This window comes from Schistocerca gregaria, chromosome X (assembly GCF_023897955.1).
Source record: "Schistocerca gregaria isolate iqSchGreg1 chromosome X, iqSchGreg1.2, whole genome shotgun sequence".
NCBI lineage: Eukaryota > Metazoa > Arthropoda > Insecta > Orthoptera > Acrididae > Schistocerca > Schistocerca gregaria.
In genome coordinates this window covers 65,761,022-65,787,589 of record NC_064931.1, presented here as the reverse complement: position 1 = coordinate 65,787,589, position 26,568 = coordinate 65,761,022, and the positions used below count along the sequence as shown (strand labels likewise).

The 26,568-nt window shown below is 41.8% G+C and overlaps 1 protein-coding gene across 1 annotated transcript in view; it reads left to right on the top strand.

The window, feature by feature from the left end:
• Positions 1-26,568, top strand: part of LOC126298673 (protein dispatched) — a 193,824-nt gene that overhangs the window by 71,081 nt on the left and 96,175 nt on the right. The window contains exons 4-5 of the mRNA XM_049990105.1: positions 22,146-22,286; positions 25,898-26,057. Of these exons, the coding sequence (XP_049846062.1) occupies positions 22,146-22,286; positions 25,898-26,057 (301 nt within the window). The remainder of the gene's footprint in view (positions 1-22,145; positions 22,287-25,897; positions 26,058-26,568) is intronic.

The window sequence follows — 26,568 nt, the reverse complement described above, 5'->3', positions numbered from 1 at the left end:
CAACGGAGGTGTGCACAGCAGTTTGTAAGTGTCGTTTGATTGATCAGTGAAACGGCAGCTCCTGTATCGAGCTGGAATGGTATCACTTTGCCGTTAATGTCCAAGTCTACAAAAAGTTTATTGTCCTGCTGACGACAAGAGCGACTGTCTCGTGCAACGTGAACTGACACTGCAACTGCGACTTGACGGGAGTTCCGGTGATGTCGACGCACACTATTTTTGGAACGAACACAGCCACTGTTAGAGAGAGTGGCACTGGGCAGAGTGGAATGAACTACATGAATTTCCATGGGCGAAGTTTCGCAAGCCTGAGTATCCTTGGTTCGATTCTGATTCCAGCGCGAAGCAAAGGGCCTGGAACGGGTTTGAGATTCCAATCGAAGCTTTTTCTGGCAAACACTCTTAACATGTCCTTTTTTATTACAATAAAAGCAAATAGCTTGGCGTGACAGGCAATTCTCACGCGAATGTTTAGTAGCACACCGCGAGCATGATTTGATCACTGCATTTGCTTTCCTGCGCGGCACACGTGGCTGAGAGCTTGGCGGCAGCGGCGCGGCCGGGTGCGAGGGCTGTTTACTGCTCTGCGCAGCTCGCCCGGCGGGCTGATTAACCTGACACACTGCTGGCGAAGTTTCAAATGACTCCTGAGCAAAGTCAAGTGTGTCCTGCTGATCCAATATGTCCATCACTTGTTGAGGGGAGGGATTGACTAGTTTCAAAATCTGTTCCCATATACGAACATCAGAAACGTTCTGTGCAATTGCATCATGTACCATAGTATCTGAATAAGGGAGTCCACATTGACACTCAAAGGCACAATCATTAGTAAGGCCTTGCAAGGTTGCAACCCACTCCCTATTAGTCTGACCTGCCGTACGTTTTGTACGAAAGAAGGTATACCTTTTGGCAACTACATTGACTGATTCTTTGAAATATGCATCTAATGCAGACAAAATTTCTTTGTAGGACAGAGTTGCTACGTCGCGTCGGGGAAATAATTTGACTATCACACGGTACGTGGTCACCCCTACTGACGATAACAAAAAAGGCTGCCGCTCGTTACCTTGAATTCTGTAGGCGGCAAGGTGGAATACAAATTGGCAGGACTACTCCGTCCAGCTTTCCAGTGGAGCATCAAAAGGTCGAAAAGTGGGTGCAGCAGCGTGTTGTGGCTGCGTTAGCGGTGAAGCGGCTGCTGCCACATCGTTTTGCATCGCACGTTGACCCTGAACAAGCTGTCAAAGGGCATCAAGTAAGGCCTGCGTCTGCTGATTCTGTAAGCTATAAAATTCGGACAGTATATCTGGAGATTGTGGCGAAGCCATTACACAAGTAAATCAGGGCAATTTAGATAAGAACACTTTTACTCTCGTCGCCAATGTTGTGGTTGGCAGGAGAGCCAACACAGGGTTATTAAGGGAGGCCGTTATGCACGCGTTTTAGCTCACGCAGGCTGGCGTGAGGTCTGGAACATGACAAGGGAATTAGAATTGAGAAAAACGGACGTAGCTGGTGGAATACTTAACTTTAATCCATTAATGACGAACATCGCTCTTGACGGTACATGATTTACAATATCAATAGAAACTGATCATGGCGCTTTGCTAGGTCGTAGCAAATAACATAGCTGAAGGCTATGCTAACTATCGTCTCGGCAAATGAGAACATAATTTGTCAGTGAACCATCGCTAGCAAAGTTGGTTGTACAACTGGGGCGAGTGCTAGGAAGTCTCTCTAGACCTGCCGTGTGGCGGCTCTCGGTCTGCAATCACTGATAGTGGCGACACGCGAGTCCGACGTATAGTACCGGACCGCGGCTGATTTAAAGGCTACCACCTAGGAAGTGTGGTGTCTGGCGGTGACACCACAGCTTTTGTATGTGCAACCTTTTGACAAGACTGTTATCAATACGTGTGCGGCTGTACGTTAACAAAAAAATACCAAATTTTTGTTGATCTCCAAGATTCATAATTTTTGTGTCTGGGTAGTTGATAAACTAACTAACTTTTGATTTCTCTATCTTATGGTGTGTGAACTATTGAACTTTGCATGCATAATGTCTATTACATTGTGAGTGCCTTCAAACATCAGTATGTTGTTGGCAATCTGTAATAATGCTTAACATTCTCTGCTGTTTACTTATATTGTTGAAAGAATTTACACTCTAAATTATTCAGATAAATCTGTCAATATCTTTGCCAGAAGACTTCCCATTGTAAGGCAGTCTTTTGCGTGTCAACAGAAATAGTTGAAATTTGTGATTAACTGTAGCAAGTCAGTAACCACATGAATTTCAGGCCTCTTGAGTTTTTTGTTCTGAATTAGGTTATTTTTATCGGAATTGTCTCTTCGATCAGTGTGTTGGTGTACATATTCGAGACCTCAGAAGATACAAACTCCCCAATTTCAAGGATCCCTAATTTTCTGCTTGACTTCGTTACATATCATGTATTTGACCTTATAAGTTTGTTATTGATCAGACTCCTGAGCTTCTTCCTTATCTCATATGCTAGGCTATCTTATGTTATTTACAATTGGATGTACAGGAATACCATCTATGATATTCCTGGCCACACCATGGGAGCAACGTCAGGCTAAAGATGGCAGCGGATCTTATTTGCCCCAGTACCTTGTTTGTTCGAGAGCTGATGAGGAATCTTTCATGACGATGAAGCTTCAGTTTTTTGTTGAGCATTTAGAGGACAAGTTTGGTGAGGTGGAGGGCTTGTCCAAAATGAGATCTGGATCAGTCTTGATCAAAACAGCATCCTCTGCCCCGTCACGGGAGTTACTCACTTGTGACAAGCTACTCACTTGTGACAAGCTGAGGGATGTTTCTGTAACCATCATGCCCCATAAGAGCTTAAATATGGTCCAGGTATCATATTTCACCGAGACCTTCTTTTGCAGTTTGACAATGAGCTGTGCACTGATTTAGAGCGGCGAGGTGTACATTTTGTCCGGCGTGTCCACCGGGGTCCGAAGGATAATCAGGTTGCAATCGGTGCCCTGATCTTGGCCTTTGAGGGTGATAAATTGCCCAAGAAGGTCAAGGTGATGGTCTACTGATGTGATGAAAAGCCCTGTATCCCTCCCCTGAAGTGGTGCTTTAAGTGCTGGAACTTGGGCCACATGTATTCCACCTGTACTTCCACTGTCACATGCCGAGATAGCGGACGCCCATCACATCCAAATACTCCATGTGCCCCGCTTCCAATCTTTGTCAACTGCGGAGAGCACCATTTGCCTTGCTCGCCTGACTGCAGGATTCTCCAGAAAGAAAGGAAAATCATGGTGTACAAAACCCTGGACAGATTAACCTACACTGAGGCTAAGAAAAAAATTTAACACCTGCATCCTCTGCGTATGACATTGTCTTACGCCGCCGCTACAACAGTTCTGGCACCATCAGCTCCGCCAACCCAGGTCACCCCTCAGAGCCAGAAGACTACACCTGCGTCCTTAGCGGGGGGCATTTTCCTCCCTGTTGCTTCCTGCACCATCTACTTCGGAAGCAACCCCCCCCACCCTCCCCAACCATCGGCGTGCGGCGTGTACGTCCGTCCCCACTTCTAAGCTGGAGAAGTGTAAGTCTTCTTCTGCTTCACGCAGTAGGAAGGGGTCCCTTGAGTCACTCCCTTCCCAGTTTTCTTCTAGTGGGAAAAAGGACACCCGCCAGTGGCTGAAGAGCCCAAAAGCAGCTGGTCACAAGGCAGTGAAGTCCTCCCGGCCAGGGAAACCCAAGGAGCAGCGAGAGAAAACCAAAACTCCTAAGACCAAGGAAATTGCGGAGGCACCCACACCACGGCTACCTAAAAGTTCTGCGTCTAAGGATGGGGTGGAGAGTTTGGCGTCTGCTGAGGACCTAGATCTCACCAGACCCTCAGACACAGTGGATATAGACTGCTCAGGCAATAAATCGGTGGCAGCAGGTGACTCTGAGGCGTAAACTGCCTCATTGAATGTTCCATGCCTTCCCAGTCCCACGATGTCATCCTCCAGTGGAATTGTGGTGGTTTTTTTCCACTGCCTGGCTGACCTATGACAACTGGGAAGCCTTACACCTGCTATCTGGATTGCCCTCCAGGAAACCTGGTTCCCAGCAATGTGGACCCATGCCCTCCATGGATATAAGGGGTATTACAGGAGCAGTAGCGACTATAATTGAGTGTCAGGTGGAGTTTGCATTTATGTCCTAAACTCAGTCTGTAGTGAACATGTGCCCCTTCAAACCCCTCTTGAAGCTGTGGCTGTCAGAATAAGGATGACACAGGAAATTACTGTCTGCAATGTATATCTTCCTCCAGACGGTGCAGTAGCCCTGAATGTATTAGTTGCACTGATTGATCAACTCCCTACACCTTTCCTACTTCTGGGAGATTTTAATGCCCAATAACCCCTTGTGGGGTGGTACCATGCTTACTGGCCGAGGCAGAGATGTCCGAACTGGGGCCGCCACACATTTCAGTGTGGCTCGTGGTAGTTACTCGGCCATTAATTTATCAGTTTGCTGCCCAGGACTTCTCCCATCTATCCACTGGAGAGCATATGACAACCTGTGTGGTAGTGACCACTTCCCCATCTTCCTGTCACTGCCCCAATGACAGGAACACGGGCGCTTGCCCAAATGGGCTTTGAACAAGGTGGACTGAGGAACGTTCACCTCTACTGTCACCGCTGAATCTCCCCCACATGGTAACATTGATGTGATGGTTGAGCAGGTGACTAGCACAGTTATTTCTGCAGCAGAAAACACAATCCCTCGCTCTTTAGGGTGCTCGAGGCGTAAGGCAGTCCCTTGGTGGTCGCCGGAAGTCGCTTAAGCAATTAAGGAGCGTCAGCGAGCTCTACAGTGGCATAAGTGGCACCCTTCCCTTGAGCACCTCATAGCCTTTGAACGGCTTTGTGCCCGTGTTCGCTACCTTATCAAACAATGGAAGAAGTGTTGGGAAAGATACGTCTCTACCATTGGGTGCCACACAACACATTCCCATGTCTGGGCAAAGATTAAACGTCTTTTTGGGTACCAGGCCCCAACAGCTGCCCCGGTGTTACCATAAATGGCGAGTTAGGTACCAACGCAAACGTGATTGCCGAGCACTTTGCTCCAGCCTTTGTGTCGGAGAATTACCCCCCAGCCTTTAGCACACTCAAACGGCGGCTGGAAAGGGACGTCCTCTCATTCATTACATGCTGCAGTGAACCCTATAATGCCCCATTTACAGAGTGGGAGCTCTTCAGTGCCCTTGCACCTTGTCCGGATGCAGCTCCTGGGCCTGATCAGATCCACAGCCAGATTATTAAACATCTCTCGTCTGACTACAAGCGACATCTTCTCGTCAACTTCAACCGGATCTGGTGCGATGGTGTCTTTCCATCTCAATGGCGGGAGAGCACCATCATTTCTGTGCTCAAACCCGGGAAAAACCCGCTTTATGTGGACAGCTATTGGCCCATCAGCCTCACCAGCATTCTTTGTAAGCTGCTGGAGCGTATGGTATGCCGGCGGTTAGGCTGAGTCTGGGAGTTATGTGGCTTGCTGGCTCCATGTCAGCACAGCTTCCGCCAGGGTCGTCCTACCACTGATAATCTTGTGTCTGTCGAGTCTGTCATCCGAACACCATTTTCCGGATGGCAACACCTGATTGCCGTCTTTTTTGACTTAAGTAAAGCATACGACATGACTTGGCGACATCATATCGTAAAGCATACGACATGACTTGGCGACATCATATCCTTGCCACATTGTATGAGTGGGGAATCTGGGGACCACTCCAGATTTTTATCCAAAACTTCCTGTCACTCTGTACTTTCCATGTCCAAGTTGATGACTCCCATGGTTTCATCCATATCCAGGAGAATGGAGTCCTGCGGGGCTCTGTATTGAATGTCTCTCTATTTTTGGTGGCCATTAATGGTCTGTCAGCAGCTGATGGGCCCTCCGTCTCACCTTCTCTGTATGTAGACGACTTCTGCATTTTGTACTGCTGCGCCAGTACTGTTGTTGCTGAGTGACGCCTCCAGGAAGCCATCCACAAGGCACAGTCATGGGCTCTAGCCCACGGCTTCCAGTTTTCAGCTGCAAAGTCGTGTGTCATACACTTGTGTCGGCGTCGCACCGTTCATTTGGAACCCGCACTTTTTTAATGACAATCCACTAACTGTAGTGGAGACATATCAATTTCTAGTACTGGTTTTTGACACTCGATTGACTTGGCTCCCTCATCTTCGTCAGCTTAAGCAGAAGTGCTGGCAGCATCTCAATGCCCTCCGTTGCCTGAGCAACACCAACTGGGGTGCAGATCGCTCTACGCTGCTGCAGCTCTATAGAGCCCTTCTCCAATCCCGAATTGAGTATGGGAGTGTGATTTATGGTTCAGCAACACCTACAGCATTGCATTTACTCGACCCTGTGCACCACTTTGGGGTTCGATTAGTGACAGGAGCCGGTGACCGGTGTACTGGTGGAGGCTGGTGTCCCTCCAGTGCAGATAAGACGTGTGCAACTGCTCACCAGTTATGCACCACACATTCATAGTTCCTCTGAGCATCCGAATTACCATCTCCTTTCGCGGCAGTCTATATCCCACATCGGCGGCCCAGATCAGGGCTAACGATTGCAGTTCGTGTGTGGTCCCTTCTCTCTGAACTGGAGTCCTTCCCTTTACCACCTCTACTTGTGATCCTTTCACGTACACCTCCATGGTGTAGGCCTCAGCCACAGCTTCGTCTGGACCTTTTGCATGGCCCTAAGGACTCCGTTAACCCCGCCGCTCTCCGTTGTCACTTGGTCTCGATTCTTGATGTGTTCTGAGGCTCTGAAGTGGTGTACACAAACAGCTCAATGGTTGATGGTCACATAGGCTTCGCATATGTTCATGGAGGATATATTGAGCAGCACTCCTTGCCAGTTGGCTGCAGTGTTTTCATTGCAGAGCTTCCGGCCATATCTCGTGCTCTTGAGTACATCCACTCATGCCCTGGCGAATCATTTCTCCTGTGTGCTGACTCATTGAGCGGCTACAAGCTATCGACCAGTGCTACCCTCGCCACCCCCTGGTAGAGTCCATTCGGGAGTATATCTACAACCTGGAACAATCTCGCCATTCCGTGGTGTTTGTGTGGACCCCATGACACGTCGTAGCCCTGGCAACAAACTTGCCGACAGGGTGGCCAAACAGGTGACACGGAAACTGCTTCTGGAGATAGGCATCTCCAAAGCTGACCTGCGTACTGTCTTACACCGCACGGCTTTCAGCTTTGGGAGACAGAATGGCATAACAGCACGCACAACAAACTCGTGTCATTAAGGAGACTATGAATGTGTGGAAGTCTTCCATGCAGGCCTCTGGCAGGGAATCAGTTGTCCCCTGCTGGCTCTGCATTGGCCATATGTGGCTAACGCATGTTTACCTACTCTGTCGCAAGGATCCACCTCAGTGTCGCTGTGGCTCCCAAATGACAGTCGTCTACCTCTTGCTGTACTGCCCACTTTTAGGCGCTCTGCGGCAGACTTTTAACTTTCCCAGCACCCTGACTTCTGTGTTGGGTGACAATGCCTCCACAGCAGCTTTAGTTTTAAGTTTAATCTGTGAGAGTGGGTTTTATACTTCTATGTAGGTTTTAGCGCATGTCCTTTGTCCCTCCATGTCCTCCACCCTAGTGGTTTTAGGGTGGAGGTTTTAATGTATTGCAGAGTGGCTGACTTTCCCTTTTTATTCTCGTGGTTGGCCAGCCACTGTAATCTGCTTTCATGTTTTACTCTCTTCTGTTTCTAGCATCTCTGTTGTTTTCTTGTCCTCTTTTGTTCCTATTAGTGTTCGTTGCCTTCCTTTCGTTCTTGTGGCTTTTCCTTTCTTTCCGTTTTGTGTTATAAGTTTTGTCCGTTTTATTCTCAGACTTGGGGCATTGTTTTATTAGGACCAAGGGACTGATGACCTTGTAGTTTGGTCCCTTCTCTCACCTCTAAACCGACCAACCAACCAACCAACCCACACAAAGTATCTTTTACTCATTATTTGCAATAATTTTCTGCAGCATCTCACTAGTTTACTCAGCTAAAGTTAAGAATGGAGGTAGTGCCAGCCAGGATAATTTACCTCTCTTGCACATAGGTTGGCAGTGCATTAGCTTTTTCTAGCCAGAAATTGAAAGCTTATGATGATACTCAGTGTCTTTGTTTGGTCTCAACTATTTCTTGGAATGCCTTGTACTGCTTGCGAGCTTGTGGTTATGCTGTACTTGGGAGGCAGTTTTATATTACTGTCACCAGAGTAAGCATGCTTAACAGCTCTGTAGTGATTACCACATGGTGCTGACCACCATTCTGAACCTCACACCTTCCTGAATACAGTGCACAGCCTGAGTTTGTTAGATGTCTTTTTCAGAAGAAGTTAGCCTAACTTGCAACAAGCACAGTGACAGTATGCACTAACACAGTACAGACAGGAGAAGATAGCTTGAATTCCCACCACTAAAGCAACAGTGGTTTACAGTTCTGCGGACACTTCCACATATTCGGTGTTACCATTTTAATGAATTGCGCATCCCAAGTTTTTATTACACTTGATGTAGTAACCTGCACATTATTTCACCTCCGCCATCACTACCACGCTGTACGTCGATACATGCCTTTATTTGAGTAGCACACCGTTTGGCTGCTCTGAGCCCCCACCAGAGGCTGCTGACCTTGTTCTGGTATTGTACTTATGCTGTGACTTAATAAATAGTTGGTTTCTTATAGCCGTGTCTTCTGTTGTGTTTGGAGCCAGAATTCAAGTAACAATGAGTAGAACTTTTGTGTGCTCAACTTTAGTGACCTTTTTTTTTCATGTAACTCGCCCATAGATGTGGTAGTTAAGTCACTTTTCCAGCAGCAGGAATGTACGGCGGCCACCTTGAAAAAACTTGTGGCTACATTGACAGTTCAAGCTCAGATACACCCACTGCAGTTTCTACTGTACGATGACTCTGCTGAAGATTGAGAAGCTTATGAAAAATGACTCCGCCAGCACTTCGTTGCACTTAAGGTGATGGACAAAGAAACTTGTAAGGGCTGGCCGGTGTGGCTGAGCGGTTCTAGGCGCTAGTCAGGAACCGCGCGACAGCTACGGTCGCAGGTTCGAATCCTGCCTTGGGCATGGATGTGTGTGATGTCCTTAGGTTAGTTAGGTTTAAGTAGTTCTAAGTTCTAGGGGACTGATGACCTCAGCAGTTAAGACCCATAGGGCTCAGAGCCATTTGAACCATTCTGAAACTTGTAAGGCTTTGTGTTTATCACAGGTTTCTCCTCGCATTTAACAGTTGTCGTGTCAATTAGCCCCATTTCAGGAACCAGCATTACTCTCTTGTTGGTGACATGTCCAGTTTGTTGTCTTCTTATCATCCCAATTGCACCCATGTCATGTCCTAAAATTTCGTTCCAGTAGCACCACATTTCAGAAGCTTCTATCCTCCTCTTGTCTAAACTGTTTATCGTTCATGTTTCACTTCCATACACGACTACATTCCAGACAAGTATCTTCAGAAAAGACTTTCTAATACTTAGGTCTATATTTAATGTTAACAAATTCCTTTTCTTCAGAAATGCTTTTTGTGCCATTGCAAGTCTACATTTTATATCCTGCCTACTTTGCTCATCATTAGTTTTTTGCTGCCCAAATAGCAAAATTTGTTTTTAGTGTAGGTGTCTTGTTTCCTAAACTAATTCCCTCAGCATCATCTGATTTAATTAGGCTGCATTCCATTGTCTTTGTCTTGCTTTTGTTGAGGTTCATCTTATATCTTGCTTTTGTTAAGTTTCATCTTATATCGCCCCCCATGAACAATGGACCTTGCCATTGGTAGGGAGGCTTGTGTGCCTCAGCGATACAGATAGCCGTACCGTAGGTGCAACCACAACGGAGGGTTATCTGTTGAGAGGCCAGACAAATGTGTGGTTCCTGAAGAGGGGCAGCAGCATTTTCAGTACTTGCACGGGCAACAGTCTGGATGATTGACTGATCTGGCCTTGCAACATTAACCAAAACGGCCTTGCTTTGCTGGTACTGTGAACAGCTGAAAGCAGGGGGAAACTACAGCCATAATTTTTCGCGTGGCATGCAGCTTTACTGTATGGTTAAATGATGATGGCATCCTCTTGGGCAAACTATTCCGGAGGTAAAATGGTCCCTCATTCGGATCTCTTGGCAGGGACTACTCAGGACGACGTCGTTATCAGGAGAAAGAAAACTGGCGTTCTATAGGTCGGAGCGTGGAATGTCAGATCCTTTAATCGGGCAGGTACATTACAAAATTTAAAAAGGGAAATGGCTAGGTTAAAGTTAGATATAGTGACAATTAGTGAAGTTCGGTGGCAGGAGGAACAAGACGTCTGGTCAGGTGAATACAGGGTTATAAATACAAAATTAAATAGCGGTAATGCGGAATAGCTTTAATAAATACAAAAATAGGAGTGCGGGTAAGCTACTACAAACAGCATAGTGAACGCATTATTGTGGCCAAGATAAATACGAAGCTCACGCCAACCACAGTAGTTCAAAATGGTTCAAATGGCTCTGAGCACTATGGGACTCAACTGCTGTGGTCATTAGTCCCCTAGAACTTAGAACTACTTAAACCTAACTAACCTAAGGACATCACACACATCCATGCCCGAGGCAGGATTCGAACCTGCGACCGTAGCAGTCGCACGGTTCCGGACTGCGCGCCTAGAACCGCGAGACCACCGCGGCCGGCAACCACAGTAGTACAAGTTTATATGCCAACTAGCTCTCAGGATGACGAAGACATTGATAAAATATATGATGAGATAAAAGAAATTATTCAGATAGTGAAAGGAGACGAAAATTTAATAGTCATGGGTGACTGCAATTCGACAGTAGAAAAAGGAAGAGAAGGAAACATAGTAGGTGAATATGGAATGGGGGTAATGAATGAAAGAGGAAGCCACTGAAAGAAGGTTGTACACATGGAAGAAGCCTGGAGATACTGGAAGGGTCCAGATAGATTATATAATGCCAAGACAGAGATTTAGGTACCAGGTTTGAAATTGTAAGACATTTCCAGGGGCAGATGTGTACTCTATTCAGTTTTAATATATAGTTCATAACCAATAGATTGTGTTCAAACTACAAAAAGGTGGAATTTAAGGAGATGGGACCTGGATAAACTAACAGAACCAGAGGTTGTGGAGACTTTCAGGGAGAGCATTAGGGAAAGATTGACAAGAATGGGGGAAAGAAATACAGTAGAAGAAGAATGGGTAGCTTTGAGCGATGAAATAATGAAGGCAGCAGAGGATCAAGTAGATAAGAAGACAAGGACTAATAGAAATCATTGGGTAACAGAAGAGATATTAAATTTAATTGATGAAAGGAGAAAATACAAAAATGCAGTAAATGAAGGATCCAAAAGAAATACAAACGTCTCAGAAATGAGATTGACAGGAAGTGCAAAATGGCTAAGCAGGGATGGCTAGAGGACAAATGTAAGGATGTAGAGGCATATATCTCTAGGGGTAAGATAGATACTGTCTATAGGAAAATTAAAGAGACCTTTGGAGAAAAGAGAACCACTTGCATGAACATCAAGAGCTCAGATGGAAACCCAGTTCTAAGCAAAGAAGGGAAAGCAGAAAGGTGGAAGCAGTATATAGAGGGTCTATACAAGGGCGATGTTCTTGAGGGCAATATTATGGAAATGGAAGAGGATGTAGATGAAGATGAAATGGGAGATATGGTAGTGTGTGAATAGTTTGACAGAGCACTGAAAGACCTAAGTCGAAAGAAGGCCCTGGGAGTAGACAACATTCCATTAGAATGCCTTGGGAGAGCCAGCCCTAACAAAACTCTGCCTTCTGGTGAGCAAGATGTATGAGACAGGTGAAATGCTCTCAGACTTCAAGAAGAATATAATACTTCCAGTCCCAAAGAAAGTAGGTGTTGACAGATGTGAAAATTACCGAACTATCAGTTTAGTAAGCCACGACAAGTGCGGGTATCTTGTCTGGGCTGCCGATGGGGCCTGATTTGCTGTTTGATGAGGAAGAATTATTGTTTTCAACTTTGCACAGATGCAAAACAGACTACAGATGGTTTCTACATTACTAGCTCCACAGTAGCTGTAAACCCAGTGTTTAAATAAGTGGTGTACGGTTATGACATGGGTGGCCTGACTCTGCACCAGACTGGGAATCCGATCCATTGCAGAACTTCTGTACTTTCTGTTATTGCCTTTCCATGTTAGATGGTGTCATTCTCTTGTTGATGGAAGGGATACTGTCGGTGTTACGATTCCAGCAACATTGTGTAGGGAGGCTGAGGCCTGTTTCGTCAGTGTCATTGGGGAGCCTCCAGCCTGCAACTAGCGTTAAGATCACCAGTTGGCACCGTGCACAAGACACTTTTTGATTATTGGTCGTTGATGCATTTTCCAAGTTTCGTTCTGTTGCATATTGTCCAGCTACTACAGCAAACTTGACTGACAAGGCACTGTCAAAATATTTTCCTGTCGAAGGCCTAACTTATATAGTAGTTTCAGAGAATGGTCCTCAATTATTGGCTCAGTCCTTTAAAGATATTTGTTCTTGAAATGACAACCATCATGTCGTGGCAACTCCCTTTCATCTGAATCCAGTGGCGAGGCAGAAATTTTCATGTAAACTTTCATAATGCAAATGTGCAGATATGTCATGGAATTTGCAGAGGCCCATATGTTTTTTCTCAGTTCTTACAGAACTACTCCAATCGGGCTGCTATGGACACTGCTTCATCTGTTGCAGTTGAATAGGCATCGTGCAGCGGTAACGATGTTATCACAGCTTGCACCCGGAACTTCAGGCTGGCAGTCTGGGTCCTGAGGTTCAGAAACATCTACGTTAGATTCCAGGCATCATCCACAGCCAGCTTGGGTGCCATGTGTTCATAGTATGTATCGACAGGTGCCTTGTGGCCCTCCACTAAACCACCTGTGCCCTTGGTTGGGCACAGACCCCTCCCTGCAGACCACCAAGTGGACACCTCTCTCACCATCTTCACAGTTTAGGGTGGGCAGCATGCAACCCATGCTGTGCCCACACACCCTCCCGATGTTGTCTCTGTCTGCTCTGCCAGTGGACCAGCCCCAGACAGACAATGCGGCTTGGCCTCTCAGCACCCCTGCGGTGCCTTGTCATGCAGAAAGGGATGTTAGGGTATTATTGGCACACCCACTGGTACCTTCTACACTGATGCAGGTTCTGTCGACACTGACACTGATGTCTGTCATCCACCGGTGGGCGCCACATATGTTACCTCCAGATGCCTTGGTCCCCAGCTCACAGCACCTAGAGAAGGGTCCGACGTTGATATGACCCCTGGGTATCAGGTGCCGACGTTGTCCGCCTGCTCTCCTGGAGAGGCAAAAGGTGCGCTTGTCTTCACTCACACCACTTCCATTCTTACTCACTGGTTCGCGTGGACCAGAAACTGCTCGCACCCAAGACAACCACTTCATGCAATATGGATGTGGCAGCAATGTGCATGCTGCAGAGGAGTTGGTATGTGGTTGCCCCCCCCCCCCCCCCTCCCCTCCTCTTTCAAGGTAGGAGTGATGTAGTAAGCTGCACATACAACCGTGTCTTTTATTGTGTTCAGAGCCAGAACACTGAGGACTTGAGAAATTATCTTTGATCTGCCACAATGAAAAATAACATCATCTTGCTCTTCTTTCATTGAGTACTCAAAGCCATCTGATACACAACCTTGCATTTCTGGCATGCATCCCAATGAATGAATGTTAACTTTTACTTTGCATTCAATGGAGAGATTAGAAACTAAAATTCAATCACCATCACCTGATGTTTCTTAGTCTAGTTTCTCCACTGTCTTTTATGTGGAAGTTTCATGAATCTGAATGAGGTACAGTGTGACACATTTACCTTACTTTTTTCTTTTTGTACCTGATAGCTTACTTGCTGTTTTACTATTACTGGCTTTATCTTTCTGCACAAAGTTTTTAAAATACTGGACCTGGTTTCATCCTAGTTTGCCTTTAAATTGGTCCAGTTGAGGCTGACTCTAAATTGTACCATTGGCAGGTCTGTTTCTTATCGTTTGTCAAAATTTAGCCAGAATTATCCTGTAAAATGACCAAATTGTGTCACTTCTGGTGAGTATATACAGTTAACTCACTCTTTCACCCAGCTGCTTGTAGTCTTCTCAGTTCATCTGACGCTAATAACAAAATAAATAAGAAAAACAGGCAAACAAACACGTTGCAAGAACTGCACAGACAGTTCTAATGATGTTTAAGTCTTCTTGAATGATGTCTTAAATGTTCATAATTACAGGAATTGTGTTTTAAATTAATAAGGAAAGGTAATTTACCATTCTTACAAACATATGTGCTTTTGTTAAGTAACTATTTATTTGTAAACTAAGCTGCTCTACAATGATCAAAAATGCATGTTATTATTATTGTTTTCGATTATTCCCATTTAAGAGAGCGTTTGAACTTGAATTTCTGTACGATAATTGATTGTTTTTTCTGAGCCCAAATTTTCTTCATGTGTTCACTGTGTTGTTTCTTTCGCTCCACTGTCCATTTGCATCCTGGTCTCTTCTGTGTTGTGGTGTCAAATTTGTTTTTTGATGATGTTCCTGAATTCAGTTCTATTTTCTGCATCGTTTACTGTTATGTGTGCTTGTCTGAGGTACTCTTTAACTTCTTTTATCCATTTTGTTTTTCACCTGCCTGAGTTGATGACTTTAAGAATTTGCTTTGAAATTCTGTTTTCATTCATCCTGTGGATATGTCCGTAGAACTGCATTCTTCTTTTCCTTATTGTATCCGTAATCTTGTCTGTGTATTTATATAATTCTGATGTTGGTCTCTTCTTCCAGATCCCTTGTTCTTGTATCCGGCCAAAAATTTTCCTGAGAATTTTCCTTTCTTGTTTCTCTATTTCTTTGATTTTAGTTTGCCCACCTATTTGTGTTGTTTCCGATGCATACAGTGCCTCCGGAAGTACGACAGTGTTGTAGTGCCTCAATTTTGCGTTAATGGATATTGACTTTTTGTTATAATAGTTCCACGTGAATTTATATTCTTTCTGTAGTTTTTTTATTCTTTCCTCATTGGCCTTTAGGTTGATCCCTGATGGCTGGATGATTTCTCCCAGGTACTTAAAATGTGGTACTTGTACGATTTTCCCATGGGTTGTCACAATAGGCAATTTGTCTTGTGGCACTCTTTCTATGTACTGGGTTTTCTCATATGAGATTTGCAGGCCAGTTCTTTGTGCAATTTCGTGTAACTTCTCTATGGCGTTAGCGGCTTCTTTTCTATTATTTGTGAGGGTTGAAAGGTCATCCGCAAAAGCTAAACACTTCACATTGAATCTATTATCTTTTCTAATGCCAATTTGGATTCCTTTGACTTCTTTTTCCCATGTCCTGATAATTTTTTCCAGAATGATATTAAAGAGTAATGGTGAAAGTCCGTCACCCTGTCGCATTCCAGTTTGGATTTCAAATTTAACCTTGGGGACTGTCAGTTAATGTTTCCCGAATGATTGCTCTTGTCTTTCTGTCAATGCTGAACTCTTCCAGTGTCTTGCAGAGTGCTAATCTGTCTATTGAGTCGTAGGCCTTTTTAAAATCTACATATTATTCCTTGCCACTCAGTACGTGTGTGTGATAACTTAAACATCTTTCATTACAATCCATACTTTTTGTCATGAATTAATTTTGCACAAAGCAGCAAGTACATATCATATGTTTTAAATATCAGGATATGATCATAATTCACTAATTACTTCAACTGGTGTTGTTTTGTACTTTATCAGGTATTACACACACACACACACACACACACACACACACACACACACACACACACACACTTGGTATTCACTGAATATCGGTTTAAATTGATCAATATGTAATCAATATTATATTATAAAAGTAAGTGTACAGTTTGTATGCCACTAAAACTCAGAAATGAGTCCCAGTAAGATGGAGGGAGTTTTATGGTGTGGCAGCCCTGTATCCCCCGTCCATGAAGAAGGTTCCCATTTTTACCTTAAGGGGGGTAGGACATCAAACGGGCCAACTTGGAGCAGGAGAGGCATCACAGGACATTTTAATTTTTAGTGTCTATACTTTTACAAATAAATTCATAAAACTTTGTCAGCATCACCAGGAAGGATTCAGGATCATTGCGGTGGAAGTTCGAAAACATAACAAAATAATTTTTTTTACGTGTGAAATTTAATCATTTTTTCACTTACTGATGGCTGCATTTGTTGCTATAGGTACACTTTTCTTCATAAGTTAGAGAGATTCTTCAATGAATTTTGCACAGTGTACATACCATACATACAGGTGTATGAAACTGTAGAATTTATTTAATTTATGAAAAAACAAATGATCTATTGTGTTTTAAGCTTCATGCTTAGAATAAATACAAATTTTGTAGTTAATTACCTCAATTTTTACCACAGTTTGTAATAGATTTGGAAAATTCTAGAGTTTCATACACGTTTAAGAATGGCTTGTATGCTGTGCAAAATTCATTGAACCATCTCTCTTACTTATGAAGAAAAGTGTACCTATAGTGACTAAATATAAATCGAAAATTAATCAGGAGTGTGTGAAGCATACTTAGTGTATTTGTCAATAAAAAGTTGATTTGGTTTATATTTTAGACAATGCCCAAACATAAAAGAGGAGGAGATCTTGCCAGTTCTGAAGTAAAACAGTGAAAACAAAAAGAACAGCAAAACAAGAAACAGGCAAAGACCGTGAAGCACGTTTAAGTTCCCAACGAACGACAATGAAAACTGTGAGAAGCAGAGAAACGGAAGAATAGCAAAATGAATGGATTGAAGACTCAAGAATTGTGACACAATCTTATAATAAAAGACTGCAAACTAAAGCCAGCCATGAAAATATCAGCCTACGAGAAGTGCGGACGAGGATAACAGTACAACCTAACAAATGAAGCATTCCACTGTGACCCAACGAAAGAATATAACAAACACAAACACATCATAATTGGAAAAATGGATTACATCTGGTACTATTGCAATGCGAAAAAATTCAGTAGAGAAACACCAGGATTCTGTTGCATGAATGGAAAAATTCGATTACGACCACTGGAAGCACCTCGTCTGGAAGTTTTACATTACATGACCAGGGAAACTGTAGGATCAAAACACTTTCTTCAAAATATAAAAGCCTACATCACCTACTTACAAATGACTACTTTCAGTGTCACTTCAATCAACACTAACAGAGATGAAATCACAAATATTAGAGGATTGACGCGGGATGTAGTCAAAGATGTACAGAGGGTGTTACACAAATACAGTCAACTGATTCGCATATTCAAAACAGCACTAGACTAAACGATTTCTGATTACTATAAAGTTATAATTTCAGCCGACAAAAGACCACATGGAGAACACGAACGTCGATGTAATGCACCTCAAATAGATGATGTCACCATCATGATTGTGGACAATGAAAACACAATCTGTGACATAATCACACAGCTAAGAAGAGGAGGACTGCAAAGCATTGCAGAGACACACCATAATCATACAGCTAAGAAGAGGAGGACTGCAAAGCATTGCAGAGACACACAATGATGCCCTTCAATATCCATTAATATTTCTGTGCAGAGAGGACAGGTATCATTTTACTGTAAAAGAAATCCAACGTTAAACAGGTGTAGAAACAAACATAAAAAGTCACTTTCAAGGAGTTTGGTGCTTACTGCTTAATGATCAATGACACTGTCTGGTAGACATGTGTGCAAAAATAGAAGTGGAAAAGATGCTTTACATAAGACTGAATCACAAGAAACTACACATGGAAGAAATCGTCCACCTTTGAGTTGACAAAAACATTGACAATGTTGGAACAATGATAATCTTACTCTCATCATACGTAGCAAGTCCGAGACATGTGCACAAATACACTCAAGTTGCCATAACCTGCATAAGAAAACATAGTTTTGGAGATATGTCATCGTGAACATTAAGCACAAGAGCAGATTCTGTGCTGTACGGGCATGGACGCACAGCTATAAATAAATGCCTGGCCAATGCTGGTTTTCTCTGCTAGTAAATTTAAAAAAAGAAGTTACAGTTCAGTAAGTTTTGGTTTTTTGGTTCCATTAATTTAAATAATTGTTCAAATCAGTGTGTAATAAACTTCAACTACTAACGTTTCTTTTAAGTTTCATTCCTCATTTTATTAATATTACTGTAGGAGATAACAAATGTATTTGTCCAGTGGTATAAGGCCTGTGTTCAAATCACAGTCAACTTCCATGCACATGGGTTCTAATCTCACATTTCACTTCAAACAGGATGTTACTGACATGTATCTGCTGCTGCTTTGTTGCTCCTAAGCTCTAGAAGACACAAATATACAGCAGATAAATAAATAAACAAACATATTTTCGTTTGCCTCAACTGCTAATGGTAAGGAAGGATAGGAGTACAGCAATCAGCTGCAATCCCATTGGTTTGCTATTACTTTTGCATATCCTAATTTCAGCAAGAGTAATAAACAACCTATTGTGACTGATTGCTGTATTCCTATCCTTCCTTACCATAATATACAGTCTCTGTACACTACAGTACCCTATGGAGTCAATGTTGGTAACAACTGCTAATTTTTTCTTCTACTAACATACATAATCGTATTATGTTCATCTTCAGGTGACAAGCATACATTGTAATGTTATATAATGAAACTGGTACAAGAAACAGTCTTGCATGTGATTGTCTGTGGTGATGTTGATGAGTTCCTTTATACTGGAACACCAAGTGCATTGGAGCATATCAACAAGTAAAGGAATAAATGCATATACAAGACTCATCTACAAAGCATTAAACCTAGTATATTTTTGGTTAGCAGCTAATATAAACATAATATGCAAAGCAGTTTCCTTTTGTAGAGTTGTACTGCACTTGTTGTTTTGTTAAGAGAATATACTCCTCTACTTGTTGTTAGGCTTCAGTGTAGGTAGCTGCGCAGTCTAAGGCACCTTGCCGCAGTTCGCGTGACTATCCCCGTCGGAGGTTCGAGTCCTCCCTCAGGTGTGGGTGTCTGTGTTGTCCTTAGCTTAAGTTAGTTTAAGTCAGATTAAGTACTGTGTAAGCCTAGGGACTGATGACTTTAGCAGTTTGGTCCCATAGGACCTTACCACAAATTTCCAAATTTCAGTGTAGGTGCTGTCCTAGTACAATGAAGCTCTGTCATGAAACCATAGGAAATTATAATTACAAATTTGACCAGGTGCTTTTAACATACAACTGCCACAAAAATAATTTTTGCAGTCTTTTGTGATGCCATCAGCAAAATTATGAGGCATTGCTAGCAAACAGAAGGAGCGTGAAGAAATTGCTTATGAAAGGGCAACAAAGTGCCAAAAGTGGAATGTGTGAGAAATGTTGAGCTGAAGATGTTTTTAATCTGTGGATACTCTGGCTTAAAGAACTGCAAGCAAGATGAAAATAGAAAATTTTGCTACATCTACAGCTTGGCTCTGTGGGTTTAGCTGGCCTGCTGGACCAGGAAAATTGTAGCAGACTTGATGGTGTGATATGGAAAAGTGTAACATATTTAATTCCAACAAATATGAACTGTTTTTCAAACTTATGACTGATGAGTCTTATATTGCATAAAGTGAATCTTGCCATGGCGGGAAGCACTGTAAATATGAAGTGACGCTACTCGCTACTGCCAGTGCTGTTGGGCTGTGGAAACTGAAGTTGCTCATCATTGGTAAAGCTGAAAATCCCCCTTGCTTCAAAAATGTGTTTGTTGTGATGCAAGTGTAAAAATCAGTGATGAGCCTGGATGACAGGTGTATAATCTCCTCTCTCATAACGCAATCAGCAAACTTCATCTCACAAGTCAAGGAATTATAAAAGTGTCAAAACAAAATTATTGGAAGTGCATTGTTCAGCAGTATCCACAACACATTAATGTGCCATAATCTAAGAAGTTGCTGAATCTCCTCAATATACTGAGCTTTATTCCAGCTGCGTGGGATTCTGTGAATTGTCAGGTCACTGAAAATTAGTTACAGAAGCTGAAGTTTTTAAGGTAGCATATCTTGGAATTTTTGGGGAAATGTTTTTGTAGCTTACACAATGGACTGGACAAAATATTTGTCATAGACATGTGTAGGGACAAACATCGAGGTTAATGATTCTGACGATGAAGGCTGGCAGGAAGTTCATGGAAAAACTCTGCAGTATCCACTTTGGAGACTTTGCTTTGTTTGGTGGTGATGTTACAACTCCTCCTCCAACTGGTGGCTGCCCTCATCAGACTGATGCTAAGCACAAACACGGGAATGTATGGCTTATGTGCTCTCGATGATCTCTGTTGCTGCCAGTGAAGAGTTGGAGAACTGCTGAAAATGAATTCTTGGCTCCACTGGATGATGAAATCTGCTGCTGCTGTGTCACTGGGGCACAAGATATGAGACTGTGCAGATTGATCATGTAACATGATGATTGGATGAGGCTGTTAGTGATAATGTGTGTCACGTTCGTTGGCTACCCAAGTGGGTCAATTTCATCATCTTGCCTGACTGGTGCCTGTGATGAAGTGTGACGAAATAGTGTAATTGCTGCTGGCAGCCTCCGTGGACAACTGCCAAAATGCTCACCGCTTGGGGCCACACACAGGTGTAGACTGTGTTGACTTACTACCATCAGGAGTGGTGGACAACCTGGCTGGGGCAGTAGCATGAGGCACAACAATTTTATTATGTTAATTAAACTCTGATTGTAATTTTTCATTTATTTCTTTTTATAATATATGAAATCCCTTTGTGTAGATCCATATTTACGTTACTTCTTACAGAAGCAGAGCAATATGTCGCTGAAAATCTCTTCTTGGTTAAGATGATGTCCTGTATAATGCACATTTTTCTTTTGGAGCTGTGAAGAGCATGTAAACAAGATCTTGCTGTAATATTACTGCACATGCCTGCCACCTGAAGATAATGTGCTCATAACTGCTAGTGGAACGAAACACTAAATTAGCAGCTGTGGTGAAGAAGAATGAGTTGATTTATGAATTATTCAGTGGCTGTGGAGCATGATGTGCATTGAATCTAGTTCTGTGATATGCTTTATGTCCTCATCATCACAATTCTGGATGTTAGTACTTTCCACTTGAAGAACTACAATTTTATTCTCACCATTGCGTTCTTGTATGGTATAGAAAGGAACAGTCAGTTCAGAAGCCTGTTAAAATCACAAATATTCAAAAACCTATTCAAATATCTTTGACTTCCAACTATCTTTGGTATCTTTTTCCTCATTTTCCCCTTATTTCCTTACAATAGATGGAAGCACCTAAGTATGTGGACAAAGTACTCTGGCCCCTCACTGCTATTTCCAACTACCCCCAACTGATTGCTATTTCTTCTCTGAAGAAGGAACTTATTGGGCGCAGTAATTCTTCTGTACTTTTCCATAAAGACATTAGTGAAAATGTTTGATACATTTAATCTGTATGATTGGCTGAGGCTGCTGGGAGTAATGTATTATGTTGGTTCCTTCTGGCTTGAGTGGGCTCACCCAGCGAGCTGTAGTGACGACTGAACACTGGAAAAACATTGTACTAATTCCAGTAAGTTCTTGTAAGACAAAGTGGAGCTCAAACACACCATGTTCAGGAATGACTTGCTTCATTAAACAAGACTATCCTGTCAAATACATAATGTAATGACAATATGATTCAACTCAGTAAAGTAAGACATATCACAGCTGGACAAGTGGAAGAGTGGACAACCCAGCAAGGGTACTGGCGTGAGATCTACTCATTTTCATACAAGAAAAGATATAAACACTGTCTGCTGAATTGTCATCATTTTCTCACATAGTGCTTCGTAGGAAGTTGCCATGTGACTTAAGTGAAACTGTTGTGTTGTTCAGTATTGTGAAACCTTTTGGTCTGCAGATGTGGTAGTTTTGTAATAATGTACACATTGTGCTGTGTGAAGTTCTATGCCAGCATACAGAACAAAATTACACTACAAATTACACTGTTATTCACATAAGTAGGAGAGTTAACTCATGAATGTTTTTCTGATTCTATAGTAATTGTAATTGTTTTTCCACATAGGGTCAGAAGGTCAACAGAACTGAAATTAACAGAAACGTTATAGCTAAAGTGATTTATTCAGCTGATGAAAGTACATACAATGCAAATGAAATACCAGATAAACTTGAGGATACAGGAAAAATTTCTGCAGTGTATTCAGTGGTAAGATGTTTCTCTTTTATGGCAATGATATAAAAGTAATGATGAAATGAATAATTAGCTGTGTATTTTCAAATGCTGCATCCTTGGTGGCCCTTATCCACTTAATTCCCCTGGAATGTGATTATACACTGCTGTAACATGCAGCACCCTCTTTAGACTTCTAGTGAAGTAGTAGAAAATTAGGTGCATGTTTCACCATATGTTGCCATAGATTACATTCAGATGCTAACATTGAACAATCTGGTCTTTACTGTTTGTGTCCTTCCTGTTTAAGTTTTGCTAAGTTCCCGATTTTAGTGCTCCTTCTTTTGTATATTTCCTGCATGATTCTTGTTTCTTTGTTTCATATTTTGTCACATCATTGTATTTTGAGATAATCTCATTCTCTTTTAGTTCATTTTTACCTTCTACCTTTTCCCATAGGCTTTTATCTTTTCTTGTATGCTCTGTCTTATTTTTATCTTTACCTTTATTTATTTTTAGTAATTGACCTTTCAGACTGTTGTTTGTGTATACACATCTATTCCTCTTTCCATACTGTATATTATACAGAACACCTTTTGTACCATAGGTGGTAACATTTGCAAAAATTAATAGTCAGTATCTTACATCCATTATTTAATTTCCAGTTAGGCATGTCCATATTAAGTCTGTCTCCTTAGATTTCAGATACATGGCTCTGCAATCACTTTTTCTTCATATTATTTTGGAAAATAATGCTAATTTGTGTACCGTTATTTTGTTTACATGTGTTTTAATTGATGACCCCAAGCTTTAACTTAAAGTTAATATGTTTGAAAAAATATTAATGCAAAATCAAATTGGTAACAGAAGGGACTGAGACCATTATGAGTTAATAAGCCCTGTGGGTAGGTGTCATATGGAGGACTGTGTATGGACTGTGTATGAAACTGATTTAGCTGTATAATAGAGATGTAGAAGAGATTCCAGGAGGTTTTTGCATGTATTGCACTTAACAACCAATAACTTGTAAGTGTGCATATTTCAGAGTCATACCACCTGCTGTATGCTTATGATCACAGTAAAAATGTAGGTTACTGCATCTCTCAGCTAGAATGACAGCCTGGGCAATGGAGACCTGCGATTGCTGCCAGTGCTGCTTAATCACTATATTTGAAGGCACAGTTCACTACCAATAAAACTGTGCAATCTGACAAGAAATTTCCTCAAGAAAATTACAGCAGATGAGGAATTTGTCAAAGAAATAGAGGATACTGTATAAGTATGGTGTGGGGCTACTGTATCATTTCTCTAGTAAATGGCATACACTCTCCATTCAGATGTATAGGGTAATTACAGATTATTGAAGCTGTTTCACCAGTGAACTGTAACTATATTTTGTAAAACAACATTGTAAAGCTTTATGACAGTACAGAGTAACAACAAGGTTTTATTTTGAAATATTTTCTACTCGATTCTACCCTGGGCTGATTTAAGGCCCAAGCAACACAAGCCACTGCTTGGGGTTCAATCTGAACTGGTTGCAAGTGGCAGCACAATTGCAAGATTTCTATACAGGACATATCAGAATTAGTAACAGCTGCTTGGGACACCAAGCTGAGAGGGGCACCAGGTGCATCGAAGTGCAAGATTTTTATACTGTGCATATCACAGTTAGCAGTGAAAACTGACACTGATGAAAGTTTATGAGGGGAAAGGGGCACCAAGTGAAAAGTCATTTGTATGGGAAAACTGTTCTTGCACCAGACCTGATTGGACCACAGTACATCAGTTAGTAGTTAGTAAAGGTAACAGTAGACATAGATAAGTTTTATGTTGTACTTGAATGTCATTTGTATTCATTTGTTACAACAGACAAAAACAGCAATGACACTTCAGAACTTGGTTTCATAAATTTGTTATATGTATGTACAGTTTATAGCCACTGGATTCATCTGTAAGGCAAATTTATTGGGTCAGCTACCGGTGACAAAAAAAAGGTGGAACATATGTGGAAGAATTTTCTTTGTTGCTCAGTGAGGTTCACAAACATAGTAACTAGAAAGCTGAACATTCAGTAACCAAGCATTTGAAATAGCTTACAAAACAAATTAAGCAGAAATTTTGGCACTCAAAATTGCTACACTTTCTGGTACAGGAGGTCAAAGTAAATCACTTTCAGTTTTCTACACAAAAGCAGCAGTATATCGAAGAGGATGATTCGTTTGAGTAAATTGTCTTAGTGATGAGGTAACATGTGTTTTGAATTGTACAGTCAAGAGATACATGGCTTGAACCTATAGCACAGAAAATTCCAATAGTGATGAAGCAACATGTGTTTTGAATTGAACAGTAAACAGATACGTGATGTCACAGTTTAAAGTTTATGCCCACTTTTTCTTCGTGATTACAGGTCATGGTATCTGAACATACCGTAAAATTATTGCATGCCACAATTTGTGATCAACAATTTGGATTTCACTTAACGATAGGATTGGGGGTTCTTTTGCATGACACAGGGAACTGATAGATTATTAGTAGTGGGAACAGTGATCAGAAAATTTGATCACCTGGTGTAACCTCACCCAATTTTATTGTGTGAGGTTGTGTGGGGCATTCACTGTTTGTGGCATTTTACCAACAGACACAACAAAATAACAAGCCTAAATCAACAATGCTTTGAATAAATTGGTAAGGAAACATTAGCTCACATACAGGATAAGGAAGACAGTGACCACATTTATCAAAACCTTTTGAGTATATCTGTATTACTAGAAAGTTCTGCACTATATTGTCAAAACTATAACTATGGTATGTTACTGAAACTGCATCTATCATTTGTTCTATCCCTTTACTGTTGTGTGGCTTTAACATATGGGTCCTCTTCATACGCCACAGATTTTAATGTGGCCTCCACCATAAGTGAATGACAAGTAGTAAAACAGTTCTCAGTCTGAAGATTGTTTTGAATACCACAGTGTTTCACTAAGCATGGTCCTGCTGGGAGATGGTGTGTTGTTGCTGTCCTCCAACCTTTGAACTGAATTTGACAGCCAGTCATAGGGGAACCTACAGTTTAACTTCAGTTTCAAACCACAGTGTCACTTGGCATTTTTCACATCAACAAACGTAGCCAGAAGTGAAAGAAGTGATAACTGACAGATAAAAATCCTAGTATTGACTGGGAACTGAACATGCAACCTTTGGACTTGTAATCTGGCATTTTATGACTGAAGTACCGAGCCAGACAAGTGAATGATAAGACTTGAAAATGAATTAATCCTCTTGATTAAATTCGCAGAAATGGTACCAAGTACATAATTTGGCTTGGAATATGAGCATTTGTTAAAAATAGCCAACAAGATAATGGATGAGAATTCAAAATTTTGAATTTTGTGTTAATGTCTTTGCTACTTTCACTGTTTTCATACTACAGCTTCTAAGTGTTTTAAACATGTTGTTATTGGTCAGATTGTGGTGGAAGCTTTGTTTTATTTCGTTGTTGTTTAACAGCTCATGATTAGATTACATAAACAATGTTCACATCCATTGGGACTTCTAACAAATACATTATTGCTTGACTCTTTTGTGATGCTCATAATTGGAATGCTATTTTACTCGGTTTGTGTTTAACCGTATTTTGAATGCAGTTTGTGCAGAATGAACACCAAATTGAGACAGAACCACCAGTGGAAGACGAATGGGAAACATTAACTCACTTGGGAGAAGATCCTAAGAGACATGGAAGTGGCAGTGATCATAAAAATCATGTGCACTTGGCTAGTGATGGTTTTTTCTGTTCTGCTCCAAGTAAGTATACTGATATGTCAGTAAATACAGTGTTGTTTCAGTATATTAGTGGAATTTCACAAATTTTCTTTCTTTCGTGACAGTTTGCTTATGCTTCACCTGCTGTTTAAAGGTGCACGTAAGAAAAAGAAAACAAGCAGCTACAGTAAAGTAATGCTACTGATTGCATTAGCAAGTGGCCTATTAGTGTAACTATTTTTTGATAGTAATCTGTCATGCTGTGAAAAGTTTGTCCAAATTGATCAGCTTAGTGACAGATATGTTGTTGCAGTCAACTAGAAAAATCGCTGTACAAAATCTTACCCAAAAGACCCAAAGGGTGATGATGCAAATATTTTAACCAATTTGTTCAGTTAGTGATGCACATCTTCTAAACAAGATCCACTGAGTCTGTACTCTGGCATTTGTTGTTTCCACTGCTTGAGACCTTTCTGCTTGTAGTTACCTTTGAATTGAGGAGCTCCACCATTATTGCCTTTTGGTGGAGCGTAGTAGCATGCCTATAGTAAAC